Genomic DNA, 19,001 nt, shown 5'->3' on the forward strand with positions numbered 1-19,001 from the left:
TCAGGCTTTGCTCACATGATCTCCCTAACTGGAATGTTCTTCCCTTCACCTTTTATTCCTCAGGGTTTATTGTGTTCTTGATCCATTTATTTTTGGTCCCCAGATGAGTGGCTTCATGAGTGGAGAGGTCTCCCAGGGAAACAGAGGATCTGCAGAATCTTGTCCGGTCACAGAGAGGTCAAGTGCCTGGCCCAAAGTCAAGGGCCAGTGATGTGGTAGGGGCTGGCTTGCAATCCAACTCTGCCAGTTTTGAGGTCTGCTCTCCATTCATCATTCCATACTGTCCTCCAGCGTGCTACAAGCGCTAGGTAATTAATATGCTGACACCCCACTTCCTCTGACCTTTTCCAACTGCTCCACCTGCCCTATCTCTTTCTACTCTACTTGCAGTCTACCATCAACTCTCCAGCACAGTACATTGAACACAGCAGGTACTCAGCAAAGACTTATTGAATTAATATTCAAATTAATAATACTAGTCTATGCCTTCTCCTATGGGGGAACCGGAAAAAAGGGGAACCTAGGGTGGGAGGGGCCCTGTTGCTTCTACTTTTCTCAAATTTAAAATGAAAGAATTGGACTAGAAGATATCAAGATCTGTTCCAATTCTAAATTTGAATTTTGATCCTATATGATCATAGTTTTTATTAGGCTTACATGATTAGAAGTAGAGAGAAATATCCTCTTATTTCATGTTTCCATTTAATATCCGTTACATATAAATTCTCAAAACAAAGGTATATCCTAATAAAAGTAGTACAAAAGGTTTTCTAGTGTATGACAAGAGAACTCTGAATAATTAATTTACAAAATATCATAGAAAAAAGTCCAAGTTATGAAAGAAATTTGCTATCAACCCTTGCTGTACAGATTTTTTGAGATACTATAGCACAAATATACCACATATATTACAAACTATATTGAAAATAGATGTTAACGTTCTAAGTGTTACCAGTTTAATTATATCATCTATGATACTGAAGTTAGAAAGAAAATTACTGTTCTTAAAATTGGCCAAAATATAAGAGCTTCCAAATCCAACCCAACAAGTATTTATTATAGAGTCCAATTGAAGGATCATGTCTTTGAGATAAAAAGACAAAATGAAACATTTCCTGCTCTCAAGAAGCTTACATTGTACTGGGGGGACTACAGAATGAAAACAGATGAAAAACATATGATCATTTGAGGAAGAGGAAGACAGCCAAGCAGTGGTCCACGAGCAGAGTTATGCATGAATCTAAAGATTTTATAAAACAGAGGTGAGAAGGAAGCATATGTATTATATATATATATATATATATATATATATATATATATATATATATATATGCACATATACATACATACCTATATATCACAGACTCGAAGGACATGTACAAAAGAGGAGAAAGATTTGGGTGAAGTGAATCTGGCTACCACACAGAGTGCATAATGTTACCAGTTATAGCAATTACCTGGAACTATTCAAGCTAGTGAGAGGGTTAACACACTAGTCATTATGAATTTGTTTACAACTTCTGAATAGCCTTAATAAAATCTGAAGCACAAAGGAATTTTCTATGAATATAAAACAATGAGATCACAGGTCCATCAAAGGATCAACACAGATGTGTGTGTGTATGTGTGAGAGAGAGAGAATTGTAATGAGACCAATGTCAACCATTTAAAATGTCTAAAAATTTGAGGCACTTGGGGAAAATTTAGCTTTTTGAAAGGCACATGGTCCAAGATTTGCATCAGGAAAAGTAATTTTCACATAGAGAAATCCTATATATGTATGTAAGCATATGGACCAGAGTTTAGTTCTAGGACATATTATCACTTTTTTAAGCCTTTATTTCTCAAATAACTTGTTTATAATATAATAAAGGCCATCATTGTCTGGGAAAGGGGTATTACCTAACTTTGAGTATTTACTAGCTTTAAGCATGGATTCTTACATATGCCAATTTTTTTTAACTTTAAACAATCAGAAAGCAGGATCATTTAAAAATAAATTTCTGCAAATGTCTCCAGAGATAAAGGCAAATAGTATATCAGAAATGAAAAGAAAATACAACAAAATGATCAAATATTGAATAAAAGTTTTATAAATTTCCAAACTGCTAATAATGGAACACAATAAATTTTGTTATTTTTACAATTTCACGAAGTCAATATTCAAAACCACCATTGCTAAAGTGTACTATGCACATATACTTGATTGAAACAGCTCTTAGATCAGAAATAAAAGTTTTCCTTGACTTGATTTACATTATCAAAGCATGACAAGACCCTAATTCCTTCTTACGGCACAATTCTTTTATAGCAGACTTCAATTTATTGTTGTTATATGATTTTTCTAATTAGATCATTGTTTACTTGAGAAATACACCTGGAATTGAATGGTGACAACTGGGAGTAGTACATTTTATTTGATAAGAAGCATTATAAGGATTTTATAATACAATATAAAAATAAAAACAAGTTTAAAAAACTAAATTCATTTCTTCGACAATTTATTTCATCCTTTAGATGAAGTAGAGATTGTCATAGCTATGAGGAGAAAATGTTGTTTGTGCATAGGAGAATAGTATACTTCCTTTTTCAATTTAAAGTGGCCTTCCCTTGGAGAAAACATTCTGCTTTGGATGTGGTGTCTTTGCTGTCACCAGATTGGATCTATTATAAGGCATGTAAAGTGGGTATTTCTGGCATCTGGATACCTGAAGATGACTTCACCTCACAATAGCTAATAGTATACCCTTCTACTAAATCTTCTTTGGAGAGTTGGTTTATGCCTGATTCAAAGATGCTGGCTTTCTTCCAGGTGTGCGTCTTCTCTAGGTTAGTATACAGGAATTCTTTCATTCTTTGATTTTCTTTGGCAGTAGATTCCCAAACCACTTCCAGTTCATCTTCTACCTCTCTACAAGAAACAAAAATCAGAAGTAAATTATCAGACGGCCTCTTTCCCATCTGGGTCCTCTGTGGGACAATGTGCAATGGAAACTTTTCCTTAGGAGCAATTTTTGTTATTGTTTTTTTTTTAAGTTTTTTGCAAGGCAATGGGATTAAGTGGCTTGCCCAAGGCCACACAGCTAGGTAATTATTAAGTGTCTGAGGCTGGATTTGAACTCAGGTACTCCTGACTCCAGGGCTGATACTCTATTCACTGCGCCACCTAGGTGGCCCCAGGAGCAATATTTTTTAAATAAATTTTTATTGATGTTATGTTTTTTATATCATTTTTATATCATCACCCTGTTTTCTTCTATTCCCCCACAGTTATTTCATATGACAAATATATTTTAAAAAATAAAAGAAAAATCAATATAATTGATCAAAATATTAGAAAACTTTAAAAATATTTGTTCTAGCATCACTTGTAGCCTTTCCACTTCTGCAAAAGACAGACTTGGGAGAGTTTACTTATATTGCTTCTTTTGACCCATGCTTATTCTTTATAACTTTGCAACATTCACTTTTGATATATGCTCTTTACATTTATAATACTGCACTCACTGTATTCTTAGGGAATTATACCTCTCTCCCAAACTGAAAAATTCCTAAACTTTTATCCATTTGAAATTAAATTACTTAATACTGTAATTCTTTTAATTAATTAGTTTTATTTGATTAATTATTTTTAATGTATAAAAGTCTGTCTCTCCCCTGTATTTGGAGACCAAGTTTGTTAGATAATTGGTAAGAATTCCTTAATAAATCAATGTGCTCATAAGATTAATCATTTGTATCTTCTGTCAATCTACCTCTCCTCCACCTTAATACCAAAAGTTTTTCAAAGAAATTTTTTTTTAGGTTTTTTTTTTTGCAAGGCAAACGGGGTTAAGTGGCTTGCCCAAGGCCACATCAAAGAAATTTGATAGAAAGATTTCCTCCCCTCCAATCTCCCCCAATTGACTACCTTCCTTCTTTATTTTTAGTTTTGGTTATGCAGAAGCTTCTAAGTTTGATATAATTAAAAGTATCTCTTTTGTATTTTGTAATTGCCTTCATCCTTGTTTGGTTTCTCCTTATAGTTGTGAGAGCTTTATGATTTGCTCTCTTCTAATTTTTTCATAGTCTGACCTTTAATAGTAGTGTCACATATCCATTTAGAATTTTTCAGGGGAATATGTGTAAGGTGTAAGTCTAAACCTAAGTTCTGCTGAACTGCTTTCTAGTTTTCCCAAAAGTTTTTTTTTTTAAAAAAATAGATGGGGGCTCCTTCCTAAGTAATTTATATTTTCTGTTTTATGGAACATGGGATTAATTTCCATTGTTTCTAATTCTCCCTTGTCTAGTATGTTCCATTTATCTACCTCTATTATTAAGCCAATCCTAGATGGTTTTGATGACTGCTGTTTTATAATATAGTCTTGAGCTCTGAAAGCTCTACTCCCCCTTTTATTCCTACCTCTTTTCTTCACTTCTCTTAATATTCTAGATCTTTTATTTATTCCAAATGATCTTTTAAATTATTTTTTCAAGTGCTATAAAGTATATCTTTGACAAATTTGGTCAATATATAACATTAAAAGTATATACTAACTGTGATGGTATTATAATTATTATATTGACATAGCCCATTCATGGACACTGAATATTCATTGCTCCAGTTATGACAGTTGTTCTTTATTTCTTTAAGGAGCATGATGTAATTGAATCTATATGAGTCTTTTATGTGCTTTGGTAGAATGATCCTCAAACACTTTATGTATTTTGTAGTCATTTGGAATAGGACTAGTTATTTTATTACTGCTTCTTGAATTTTGCTAAGTTAAGTGAGCTGCCAGTATCAGAGTCAGTGCTTGAACACAAGTCTTCCTGAATCTGAGGTCAACTCTAACCATTATGTTGCATTCTGCCTGTCATGTGGTGTATATTTCTAGGATATATCTAAAAAGTTTATCTAAAAATATCTAAAAAAGTTTATCTAAAAAGCTGATGTCTAAAAAGTTTAGGGAAATACAATGGTTGGAGGAAAAAATTATCAAATAGTCTGTTGAAAGTTTATCCACAAAGTGACTTCTGAAAGTCTGTAGGGTTTCTTTGAAAGGCAAGTAATAAAGCTATCTTGATTTACTGATCCCATTTTATGTGGCGTTCCAAAAGTGCACCAAAGAAATGGAATCTCAAGAATTTTCATAATAGTCCAGAGATTGGCGAGAATTAATAACCCCATATTACAACAGAGAAACTATTCCAAAAATTACAACACTGGCCCAAGATAAGTGAAAGGTATCACCCCATATCCTACAGACATCATTTCCCCACACATGCAATCATTTTTTTTCCTCTAACACCAAATTCCTTTCAATTTATCTTAGTTGAACTTTTTATGCAGATGTGTTTAAAGTTAGACTGAGTAAAAAATGATCAGGCAAAAAGAACTAAGCTATTTAAATAAACACATTAAAATAAGGCGTTCATTTCAGATTGATGTTTTGGCTCCAACTTAGTCATTCAAAATAAAAACAAAAACAAAAAACTTCAAATACTTCATCCTTATATGCTACATATTTGGAGAATGTCATCAGCAAGAAATTAACTTTATTTCTGGTTTTGTTTTTTAGATTTTTGCAAGGCAAATGGGGTTAAGTGGCTTGCCCAAGGCCACACAGCTAGGTAATTATTAAATGTCTGAGGCCAGATTTGACCTCAGGTACTCCTGACTCCAGGGCCAGTGCTCTATCTCCTGAGCCACCTAGCTGCCCGAATTAACTTTATTTCTAGAAGGTTCTTAGTTTAGTCAGTGTGTACCTCAAGTAGCTGATATTTTGTCAGTGATATTCCTGTTCAAATTTTGAGATTAAAAAAATCTCTTAAAGTTGTTAAAACATATGAAAAACACCTTAGGGTCATTTATTTTCTGAAAAGAAAGTGGTAATATTTTTGCAGGTGTTTTGCCATGAATTATGTGGTACAATATACCATGACCTAGAAAAACACAAAGGGGAAAAGAAAATTCCCTAGATATGAATTTGACTTTAAAGAATAAACAAATCTTAGTTTCTACCTTATAGTCAGAATAACAATTTAAATAAAGTGTTTTCAGTTAAAGAATTATTTCAGCCTGAAGACTATAGTAGCTGGCTCCCTGGACTTGGGGTCACGATACCAAGTTTAAAAATTTCCTCAGACCCTTACTAGTTGCGTTTTTCTGAACAAGTCATTTAACTACTCTCAACCTCAGTTTTTTTATAAAATAGGGATAATAACAATTTCTAACCTAAAATATTTTTGTGTGTGTATTTTGCTTTTTCCCACTTACATGTAAAGATAGTTTTTAAATTGATTTTTTAAGATTTTGAGTTCCACATTTTTCTTCCCCTCCTTCCCTCCTCCCCATGACAGTGAGTAATATGAGAGAGAGAGTTATATATCTCAGAAGATTACTTTGAGGATCAAATGTGATACATGTATAAACTTTTTGGCAAACCTTAAAACACTATATAAATGGGAGTTATCATTATTATACTGTTGAATTTTGTTTAAAGATTGGGTGTAAGAACATATATTTAAAATTGATCACAGGATTAAAGAATTTCAGTCCTGGAACATCATCATTTTGAAAGCCTTGAGAAGGGAAGTGATTTGACTGAGGAAATTGATAGAAGACAATATATACATTTACAGAAAACAAAACATCTGGATTCCTGAGCCTGAACTGAAAGACAATGTTTTAAGTTACTCAACAAGGTGATAAATACTTAACCATAATTTCCAAATGCAAATCATCTGGATTTTAAATGTTGTAAAATAATGGTATAGAATGTACATGTTAGCTAAGAGCAAAGCTCACAAGGCAGTGATATTCTTCTGCTGCTCTGTGATAGTGGATCTTCAAAATCTCATGTTTTTAAGACTTCCTTATGACATAATTTTAACTTATGGTTTAGAAATATCATTACAAGTAATATAGGAAGATTTTGTTTTCATTTGGGCACTATTTATTCTGAATGGTTGGTTTGGGAAAAAACCTACATACAATAAACAGAGACCAGAAAAGGTCAGAGAAAAATGAACAATGGGGTGGCTAGGTAGCACAGTGGATAGAGCACTGGCCCTGGAATCAGGAGTACCTGAGTTCAAATGTGGCCTCAGACAATAATTACCTAGCTGTGTGGCCTTGGGCAAGCCACTTGGCAAGCAATGGGGTTATACTGCCTTGCAAAAAAAAAAAGTTCCATGAGAAAAATGAACATTTATAGATGAAGAACATATGGACAAAGAAAAAACATTGCTCACTTTAAAATGAATGTACAGAATTACAGCAATGATTATGTTAATGAAGCATAAATTCATGAACTGAGGAATTATTATTGCCCTTTTATTCACTCTATGTTTTTGACAAAGTTGCTTTCAAAGAAATGACTCCATGTTAAAAGCTTTTCAAACAGGCTATTTTTTTTCTCCTGGGAAAGAAAACATTGGGTGGTGTCTCCTCCTCAAAACTTCCCATCAGGATACCAGGCTTCTCTTTGTGCTCACTCACTCTCTTTTCTAATAGACTTCATTTGTATAGTAAGCAGGTTTAACAACAATTCCCAGAACCTTGTGGACAGAGTCCCTTTGAATATATGGAATATCTTAGAACAGTGGGGTGTTCACAGGGGCACTCTGTTTCTGACTATCAATTTAAAATATTTTTCTTAATATACAGCCATAACTCATTTTCAATATTATTTCACAATATTTCATAGACTATACCTTCCAACCCAAACTGAACAGCTAGCTTTTTGCATGTCTCATTCTACTCTGCTCTCTCACCTGAATTGAAGCAAACCATCTCCTTTACTCTATTCTGTTTCCTTTTGTTCATATCGTTCCCTGTCTTAAAAACAGTTCAAGCAGTAATTCTTTCATGAGGTCTTTCCTGATATTATTCTACAGCCGTCTTGTAGTCCTATGCCACCAAAGACAGTATCCCTATTATGCTATATATATATATATATATATATATGAAATTAGTGAGAAGAAAATCTCTCTCTCTCTCTCTCTCTCTCTCTCTCTCTCTCTCTCTCTCTCTCTCTCTCTCTCTCATACACACACACACACACACACACACACACACTGACAGACACACACAGAAACAGACAGACACACATGTCTAGAAGCTTTTTTTTTTGCAATGACAGAGCACTGGAAACTAAGGGAGAGTCCAAAATTTGTAGAACAGTTGAACAAATTATAGTGTATTGACTGGAACACTGTTATGCCAATGGAAGGGGCATGTTCAGAGAAAATTGGGAAGGCTATATGAACTGATGCAGAGTGAAATAAGAAATATAAAAAGAAGAAAGACAACAGTGTAAAGACAAATGAAAATGATGGTGGTCTCTACTATCTTCCTTTTGACAGAAAGGCACTATATTTAAGATATGCAATGAGACATACATTTTTGGATAGGTATAATTTGGGAATTTGTTTTTCTTGACTACATATATTTGTTTCTAGTCATATTTTCAAAGACTCTTCATTCCTTTCTGAAGTACACTCCTGTCTCATAAGCCTTAGAACTTTCTCTACCATTCAATAGAAACCCTTCAAGCTGAAAGCTCACTCCATTCACTTTAGAAGTTGTCTTGGTTCTATGGCCTTTCCCTCTGATTACTGGTTCCTCTCAGAACTTCCATTTTAGGGTGGAGGTCTAGGCCAACCAGGTCTTCATTGTGCTCAAAGTCGAACTCCTGACTCAAATCCACAGGATTTTCTCTACTATCATCCCTTACTGGATACTTCATTCCTCAAACTTGCCACCCTTCCTTTCACTTTCCTTTTCTGTGTTCCTTTTATATGCTTCTTGAGAGCAGAGATTGAATTTATTTCTGCTTGTATTCCAAGAGCTTAGTACAGTACATGAATACATAACAAGCATTTGATCCTTGCTTAATTGTTCCTGAGTTTTGTTTTTATTATTTTCTTTTAAGTTGAGAGGGGAAGGAGAGAGAGCATGTAGGAGGGGGAGAGAGAGGACATAAAGTATTGTTAACTGAAAAATAAAAATAAAGTAGAAAAAACCCAAAAAAAGTGATGCCTCACACTTCAAAATTTTCCTAAAGCATTTGGTTTGGATTTTTACATCAATTATATTCTATCTACATTTTTTAAAACTCATTTTTTGCATATGTCATATCTCCTCTTTATTAGAGAGCAAGGATCTGTAATCTTCTTTATATCCCTGGATTGTACCTTTGGATATTGTAACCACTTTAAAAAAAATACTTGATTGAATGAATGATGTTTGTTGAGATAAATAGCTGAGTATAAAGACATAGAAAATATATATGAAAAGCTAGGACATTTTTTGTATTAAATTTGGAACACAATAGAAATAGAGCAAGGGAGGCAGTACATATGTGATAGAAAAGCTGTCTTTGGAGTCAGAAAGACTTAAAGTTTAAGATTAACCTTGACAAATATTGTTTGTTTGAGCAAGTGGATTAAATTCTTACTGTCCCAGTCAACTCTCTAAGACTAAAAGTTGCAGAACAGATGTTAATTGTTAAAAGAAGTTTCCTCATTTGATGCTGCCTGTATCATTGAGCAATGGCCCTGGAGTCATTGGGACCTGAGTTCAAATTTGACCTTAGACACTTAATAATTACCTAGATGTGTGACCTTGGGCAAGTCACTTAATCCCATTGCCTTGCAAAAACCAAAAAAAAAAAAGTTCCACATATCAATGTAATCAAAAGTCTAGTTCACAGGGAAAAAAAAATAAGCAGAACAAAATAGAATGTTAAATATTCTGTTAAATATTCTAAATATATCTGTTAAATATTCAATATTTATGGTAGAGTCACTAATATGGTGGATGTTTTCAAAGTTCACTGAAAATAATAATGGAAAGTAGTTAAAAGATTGCAAAAACCTTTTGGGGAGTAAGCACTTCTATTTTAATACCATTAGAATAAGAAAATACAAATTAAGGGATTAAGATTTCTATTATAAGATGATATTTTGCTTTAAGAAAGGGTTCTTTGCTATTTTCCTTTAACTGAGGTACTTTCTCTAGGGCATTAACAAACAATTTCCATTCAATTTAGCAAATATTTATTAAGAATCTACTAGTATCTACATTTGCCTTGCAAAAACCTAAAAAGCCAAAAAAAAAAAAAAAGAAAGAATCTACTAGTATGGGCAGCTAGGTGGTGTAATGGATAGAGCACTGGCTCTGGAGTCAGGAGGACTTGAGTTCAAATCAGACCTCATACACTTAATAATTACCTAGCTTGTGTGACTTTGGGCAAGTCACTTAACCCTATTGCCTTAAATAAAAATTGAAAAAAAAAAAGAATCTACTAGTATTAGACTTGGTGCTAGGCCACAGTCCCTGTCCTCCAGGAATGTGTATTTCTACAAATAACCTCAGGAGATAGTGAATAATAAATAATATGAACTTAGCAGAAAGAATCTTTCCTTTACTCCCTAGCCTATTTAGCTTTCACACCTCTCAGAACTCTGATTTAGGTGCCATGGCAAAGATAACAAGTCAGAGTTCTTGAGCCCTCATCAAACTTCACAAGCCTTTCTCAAATTACAAAGAAAGGACAAGTGATTAAAAATCAACTGGGTGGAGACCTCACTATAAGTTGCACTAATGTCCTGAACAGTAGTTGAGTTAAAGTTTAGAGGTTTGTCCAACTCAGAAATATTTTGAGAGAACTATCTGAGTTTTTTAATTGAGAAGACATCCTCATATTTGTGCCTGGGTAATAATGCTTTAAGAGCTATAATTTAGTTAGCATAGGGAGTCCCTATACCAGGAGTCCCTCTACCATTGACAGACAGGTCTGAGCACCTCATTCACAAATTATTGTTAATGAGAGTAATTGTGAAAAAGGAAAAGGCTAAACATCAGTAATTCCCGGTTTAAACTACTTGGTTGAATACATGATGAGTCTTTAAAATTATGGAACTGATACTATGTGCTCTAAGTGAATAAAAAAATCAAATGACAAGTGAAAATAAAAACTTCAAAAGAATTTATCAATGTGCAATAATGCCCAGGATGATTTTTTCTAACAATTCTTCTGTCAAAGGTCATGCTAGAGAAGCAAAATAGAAACATAAGCAAATAAATATTTAAAATAAGAGACTGATATTTAAGGAATGTTCTCTTAGGCTGAGATTCTCTATCATGAAATAAAAACCTCTGGGAAAAATTGAAACATATTAAGCAATAGGAAAGATTGATTGTAGAGCAAAATAAAGGCAGATTAAAAATCATCAATTTTATGGTTGTAAAAATTAAACAGGAGACATTTGTTTCATACAGAAATAAAGACACATTTAATTAAACTGCTCAAATGTAAAAACTTAATGTCTTCAAAATTTTAAGCAATTATGCTTAAATCTCTGAGGCAGAATAAAGAAGACAGAAAAGGACACACTAGGCATTAAGCAACAAATCAAGTCTGTTTTTGTGCAATGCTCCATGTTAATGGATGAAATGTCCCATGTAATTAGGAAACTCCTCTCTGGTCAGAAACTTTAAATATAGGTCATAAATTTTTTTCAAAGTATCTTTTATGCTCTAGGGAAAGTACCTCAGTTAAAGGAAAACAGCAAAGAATGTTTTCTTAAAGATACTTTTCAAAATATCTTTGTTCAGGGAAAATCACACGTTAGATAATTGTTATTTAAGCCTGTATTCATGGGATAAACTACCTAAGATGCAGAGTAGATAGTGGGTTAGATGCAGAATCAGAAAGATCAGAATTTAAAACAGAAATGTTCTAGTTTTGCAAAATGAGAAGGTTGGACACAAGGACCTCTAAGTTTCCTTTTGGATCTTAATTTATGATCTTATGATCAGCAGGTTTAACATTAATTGGATATATGTTTTAAGTTGTCAAATATAAGAGGTACTACAGAATTAGAAGAAATTCGGGGCAGCTAGGTGACGCAGTGGATAAAGCACCAGCCCTGGAGAAAGGAGTACCTGGGTTCAAATCCGGTCTCAGACACTTAATAATTACCTAGCTGTGTGGCCTTGGGCAAGCCACTTAACCCCATTTGCCTTGCAAAAAAAAAAAAGAATTAGAATAAATTCTAATCTCTATTCTTATAGTCAATAGTCAGTCAAAAAATATTATTATTAGGCACTTAAGATTGTGCTGGGCAGGTTGTTAAGCAACAGGGATACAAGAAAGGCAAAAACATGGTCCATATCATTAATGAATCACATTCTATTCAGAGAAACAAAATTTAATGGAGTCTTGAAGGAAGCCAGAAGGCCAGAGATGAGGAGAGAACATATTCCTGGTATGGGGGAACAACTATTTAAAAGGCAAGGATGTGGGAGATGGAATGACCTGTGTGAGGAATAGCAAGAAAGACAAGGTAGCAGGATTTCAGAGCACATGGGAGTAAATGTATCACAAGTGAAACAGTAAGAGGTTTCCAGGCTGTGAAAGGCTTTAAATGACAAAAAAGAGGATTTTATATTTGATCCGGGAGTTAACCATGAGTCACAAGGGATAGCATGGTCAGATAGGAAAAAAATCAGAAAACTTAGAAAAATCATTTAGGCAGCTGAATGGAGCATTAATTGAAATGAGAATTAAACTGAAACAGGAAGGCCTATCAGAATAGACCAGGTGTGTGAGGTGATGCAATCCTGGAGCAATGTAGGGGCCATGTGAATAGAGAGAAGGCAATATTCACAAGAAAGAGTGTTAAGAAGAAATGAGAGACTTGGCAACAGATTATATAAGTGTGATGACTTCAAGTGAGGGATTGAGAAGGACACTGAGGTTGGGAACCCTAAAAACAAAGATGATATTTATTGCCCTTGACAGTTATAAAGGAATTTAAAAGAGGGAACTGTTTGGTTGGGGGGGAGGGTGAGGGAATAATGAATCCTATTTAGGAAATGTTGAGTTTGAGCTACCTATGGCATATCCAGTTTTAGATATTCAAGAAGCAATTGGTGATACAGAGCAGGAGTTCAGGAGAAAAGTAAAAGTTGGATAGATAGATCAGGAAAGAGATAATAACTGAATTCATGGAATCTGATGAGATTGTCAAAAGAGACAAGAGAAGGAACATTATTTTAGTAGATATGCCTAGATGATCCAACAAAAGGAAAGAAAACTAGTAGTCAGACAGAAGGACCAGGAGAGAGCAGTGTCACCAAAATATAAAGAGCAGAAAGTATTCAGGAGAAAAAGGTAGTTGACAGTCAAAGGCTAGAGAGAGATCATGAAGGAAAAAAAGTCATCATATCTGGCATTCAGGAGGTTACAGATGACTTTGGAGATAAAAGTTTCAGTGAGATGAGTCAGACTGCAAAAGGTGAAAGAAGTAAGCAAGAAGAGAGGAAATAGGGGCATCTATTGTAGACAGCTTTCTCAAAGAGCTTAGATGAGAAGGTAAGGAGAGAGATAAGATGACAGATGGCAGGGATGGTAGGATGTGAGGGTTTTTGAAGCATAAGTGGACATGGGCTTGCTTACATGGAGCAGAGAAAGAACAAATAGGGATAGTGTGAAGAACAAGTACAGGATGGAGAAACTGGATGGAGATGAGGTGGGATGGTATCAAGGGGGTACAGAGAGGGATTTTTTCCCTTGGCAGGGAAAAAGGTCACCTGTTCATGTGAGACAGAGATGGAGAAGACAGAAGAGAAAAACATTTGAGGGCTATGAGATGAAGAGAAAAGAAAAAACATTCTTAGTGAATGGTCTCAGTTTTTTCCAATAAAGTATGAGACAAGGTCCTTGACTAAGGTAGGAAGGAAGGGATTAAAGTGTACAGGAAAGTACAGAGTTGAACTAATACACCAAAGAGGAGAGTATGGCTAGTACAGTATGAGGGCCTGGGGTAATTAACTGAGGATTAGAGGGACTGAAGGTCATAGGGAGAATGAAGAACAGAGGAGCTATAAGATACAAGTAAAGATTAAATATTAAAATATTATATCAGATAAAGAATCTTGAAGGCAATGGGGAACAAAAGGTACTCCAACTCCCAAATCATGACCAGGAAGGAATAAGAATCAAAGTCCAACCAGTATTGGAAAGGAGGTCAAGGGTGCAGGTGCCATATTTGTGATGGAACTATGGAGTCTGAAGGCAGATCAAAGCTTACTATTTTGATTTTTAAAAATGTTTTATATTTTATGTTTTTCCCCCTCATGGTTTCTTACTTTTTGTTTTCATTCTTCTTTTACAACCCAACTAATATGGAAATATGTTTAATACAGCTATACATGTATAACTTATATCAGATTTCTCACTGTCAAGGAAGGGAAAAAAACTGTGGAACTCAAAATCTTGCAAAAAAAATGTCAAAAACTATCTTTGCATGTCGCTGGCAAAATAGACAAACAATTAATAATTAATTAAAAGTCACTGTTCTGACCCTATAGACAAATTTTTTCAGAGTCCTTTCTTGGGAGTCCTTTTGTTTTATACTTCTTTGATGTTCCAGAGGAATGAGGCACTTCTCAAAAAAAAAAAAAGACAAAATCATTCCTTAATTAGTTCCTGAAATCCAAGAGAATTAATTTTTAAATCTCATATAATGATGGACAATATCCTATTTGACCTCTAGAAGAGCTAAAACAAAACAAAAACAATCCTATATGGTATCATCTGCTCCAAAGTTGCCCCATGCCTACAGGATTAAAATACAAATTTCTCAGCTTGCTCTTCACGGCCCTTCATAATGTGGCCTCAATTCACCTTTGTAGTACTTCACAGTACTCCCCTTAGCACACTTTACTTTTTACCCAGAGGAGCCTGCTGGATGCTTCATGATTCACCTGGCCTTGTCCCTTCTTTTGCATTCATACAGACTCATCAACCTCCAAAAATATTTACTGAAACCCTTCTCTTTTTTTTGTTTTGTTTGTTTTTTTAGGTTTTTGCAAGGCAAATGGGCTTAAGTGGCTTGCCCAAGGCCACACAGCTAGGTAATTATTAAGTGTCTGAGGCTGGATTTGAACTCAGGTAACTCCTGACTCCAGGGCTAGTGCTCTATCCACTGCGCCACCTAGCTGCCCATGAAACCCTTCTTTTAATTTAAGACCAGATTGGATGTTATTATTTCTACAACCCCATATATACTTACCCTGGCTAAAGTCTCCCCAATTTTCTAACTTGGTTTACAGTGATCAGGACACCCATGCCATTGAGGCTTATTACCTCCATTGAGGTAAGGACTGTGTAATTTTTCATCTCTGCACCCCCAGCACCTACCATGACACTGAATACAAAAATTGTAAAATGAAGTCATTTATACAAAGATGTAAGAAAATCTAAAAGTGGGAGGAAAAGATTCAGTTACCATTTACCAAGGAGAAAGCTAATTTACAATTTCTAAAAGGTTTCATGTGGCTGGCCATGTACCACTAGATGATGTGTTAATCATTAAACTATTTCACCAGGCTGGCTGCAAGTCAAACTCTTCCAGGCAGTACAAGCTGGCTTGCTGATCGATCAGACATCTTAAATAATGCTGAGATGAGGAGTAATAAAAGAGGAGTTGAAGTGTAATATGAAGGTGTTAAGAGTTGAGTACTCTTTTGGAAAGATATGACAAAAATGAAAATAAAGAATTTAAACTTGGGACTAAGCTGTGGTATTTGGTCTCATAGATCTGAGAAAGAATATTGAAAAAAAACCCCAAACCCAGTCATACTGCTTCATGTCTCTGAGCAAGTTAGTACCCCAGGCAACTCTAAGAATAGAAGTTTCCATTCTGAATTGGAAGAGGGGGTCTCCCACCAATGAAATCACAGATTCAAACAAAAAAAAAAGTGTCACTGGGATGAGGATATTATCTCCTCACTCACTGTACTTGGATAAGCCAAGTCCACATGAATATGTTTGGAGGATCATTAATTTTGTTTCTGTTTGTACAATTCCAATAACATGTAATTGTAATTATTTATATTTCCATATTGTTTTAAAGCTTACAAGGTGCTTTCTTCACAAGGATCCTGTTAGATAGCCAACAGTCCTAATGAAATCAACCAGTCCAGAGTTTTCCTTAACTTCAACAAGTAGACATACAATAAAACTAAGTCACCTTTGTTGGAAAAAAAAAACACTTTTTCTTTCTCACACACTACTCTTTAATTATGTAACCATGATTTAAAATGTATAATAATGTATAAAATGTATAATATGTATAAACTCTAATTTAAATGTATTGTGATAAAATTTGGAATGTTTAAAAGAAGGCTTATCTTTCATTTCTAAATTACTGCCATATCATGGGATGTATTATTTAAATTTGTTTTCTGCTGACAGCATTTTTTCTGGGTTGCAAACCTACATAATTATAGTATAACCTAAAACCAAAATGATGGTTCCAAGCCACACATGATTAGTAACGGTATCCTCTAACTAACTTCTCTAACTCCTTTTTTTTCTTGACAGTAGACCAAAATAGAGCAGGAAAAATTTTACAAGGACAGATACTCAGAGAGCTTACTAAATACAGTAAAGTCTTTAAAAAAACAAAAATGGTTCTGGAAAGTGGCTTATTAAAACAATTTTAGAGAGACTGGACTATTGATTGAACTGTTTTAGGAAACAACAATTAGAGCCAGAAAAATCTGCAGCTACTAAATTTTTAAAAAAGGCTTAGAAGACAAATATGAATTCTATAACCTTGGAAACTGTACTTAATTTTCATATAATCTTCCCATTACAATGCTGTCTACCCAATCAATATAAAAAGAATTACTTCAAGGCGAAAGATTTTATGGTCACTTTTTTGTATTAGTCTAAATGGAAAAATCGAGATGTTAGGGACTTAGAATAAACCTCAAAGAAAAGAAAATTAAAAAGTCATAAAGAATAGAAATTGAAGCCAGTAAATTTTCTGTCATCTGCATATACTACCTGATATCACAGTATAAATCAGCAGCACTCCCAGTTCAGGAAGTCAATTGTAATACTGGCATTGTGAAAGGGGTTACTTAATGTAAGATGTAAGAAATATAAGATGACTGTCAGGTTCATTTTGACAAACTATACAAGTCTGACAAACTACTTCCCTAGACAGTCTTCATCTTTTATTTATCTAGTAGATAATTATTGCACCTGTAGCTTCAGCATCTCTCACTATTTCAAAAGAATAAAGATATATAAATAAGACTCTATCCATCACAGAAGATAATCACTATGAAGGATATGAAAGGTGAAATCTGTCATAACCCCAAATGGATGGAAAAGCAATAAGAGCTCTCTGAAGAGTTCTTTCAAGCAAAGATGATCTAATGCAAAATAGATTACATATTAAGATGGGTCCACAAAAGATAACTCTAATAAATGAAAATTTGTCTTCCATCAGACATAAAATACAAGAATATTTGTCTTTTAGGGCCACTTATTTCTACTCTAACAGTTTAGAATCACTGACTAGTTAGTACTTCAGCAAATGAGTTGGATTTTTTGGGGGGAGGCACAGAGAGTTTAATTAATGCCCATGTGGGACAGGCCTTGACTACAGAGCACATCCTAGGGCTTGGCTCAGTCAGCTGTTGCATAAGTGCACAAGGTCTTTATGAGAACCAAATAAGAGTCTACTCTTGAAGAGTGTTCTTTACTCTGAATTCCTGGAGAACTCTGGCTATGCTTATCCTGTGAGTTATCTTTTTCTACCATGATTCCTCTGAGGGCAGGGAGACACCTTTGTATTCTTGGGGCCCAGAATGTACTAGTGAATGTGTTCAAATAGCTGCTGAAGAGGACATGGAAATCCTTTGTGCAATCAGTGCAAATCTAACTCCATTCCTAGAGTAAGGACTCACAGTATGTGCCATTTTGATAGTGTGTTATGGTCAATTGTCCTTGATGTTACAGTTTCTGATACTTATAGGCTGCTTGATCATCGAATTCTCTATGAACAGGGGCAGACACATTATTAAATCAATTCAAAAGTTTCCTGCTACCATAGAGTTGCTGCACAAAGATAAAGATTTACGTATTAAGTTTTATTCAGTTAATTAAAAAATATTGCTTGCTAATTTCCAGAAACCTGAAAAGATCATGTTGATAGGTAAAGTTTTGACTGTTTAGTCTATGCCTAGAGTAGTACACATCCTGAACAGGAGAACAATTATCACAGATGCAAATAGATGTGTTCTCTGGTTTAGGTTTCCACAAATTTACAAAAAATTTTCTTACAACAGGTAGTATGATTTGCAAAATGATTGTTAAATTAGCTTTTTTAGAGGACTTTGTAGCAAGAGAAATACACCATTAATGTTTAAAACAGAGGGAAGGTCCCTTCAAGAAACTAGAGTTACATCTTAACTGTTTTTATTTTTCCATTTATGTCTGGATTTTTGACAATCCACATTAGTAGTTAATGCGACACCTTGGCCTTGTCAATTTCTTATGGATAAAACTAATGCTGGTCAGCAAAATCTGTTAATCCAAATGTAGTTCTCACTTGTCTGAGAATTAAGATGAAATGACTACACCAGTTTTCCGGAGAAGAGGTTATTATATAAACAGGATTTTCCAGTGATCTCATGACATACCATACCTCCCAAATGTGTGACCTGGATTTTTCTTTATATCAAATCACCTTTCTTCTTTATTTTGAAGCACTTTACCATTTTAAAAAGAGCATCCGTTTTTAAGCTGCTGCCTTAAAGGATTGTATTACCTTGGGAGACGGGAGGGAGTTCAGGGAGGAGGAAGGTGAGCAGAAGTTTTTCAGCCGACAGTCTTAAGAAAGCATTAAAGCTGCCGGTAGGAAGCTCCTGGCGAGCAGGGGCTGCAGCTGCTGTGCCTGCTTGACCATCTCTCCCCCCCACCCCCAGGCACATTTAGTCAGCTCATCCGGAGGGAGGTCCAACTCTTACCTTTTCTGTTGTAGCACTTCTTCCAGAGCCTCTTGCTTGTTTTGCAGCAGGTGCTGGAGGTGCTTCATCTCTCGCTGGTACTGATCAATCTTCTCAGCAAAGTGCTCCTCTTGCTTGGTCATTCTGTGATTGGCGTCTCCCATTTTCATAGCTATTTTCTTTTTATACATCTGGGAAA

The 19,001-nt window shown here is 34.7% G+C and overlaps 1 protein-coding gene across 3 annotated transcripts in view; it reads right to left on the reverse strand.

The window, feature by feature from the left end:
- Positions 1–1,364: 1,364 nt before the first annotated feature.
- The window catches only part of CEP89 (centrosomal protein 89), a 138,417-nt gene continuing 120,780 nt past the window's right edge, over positions 1,365–19,001 (reverse strand). For all 3 annotated transcript variants that reach the window (XM_074211479.1, XM_074211478.1, XM_074211477.1), the window contains 2 exons: positions 18,824–18,993; positions 1,365–2,911 (listed from right to left, as the gene is read on the reverse strand). In XM_074211479.1, the coding sequence (XP_074067580.1) occupies positions 2,668–2,911; positions 18,824–18,993 (414 nt within the window). In that variant the 3' untranslated portion in view covers positions 1,365–2,667. The remainder of the gene's footprint in view (positions 2,912–18,823; positions 18,994–19,001) is intronic.

Source organism: Macrotis lagotis, chromosome 1 (assembly GCF_037893015.1).
Source record: "Macrotis lagotis isolate mMagLag1 chromosome 1, bilby.v1.9.chrom.fasta, whole genome shotgun sequence".
Lineage (NCBI taxonomy): Eukaryota > Metazoa > Chordata > Mammalia > Peramelemorphia > Peramelidae > Macrotis > Macrotis lagotis.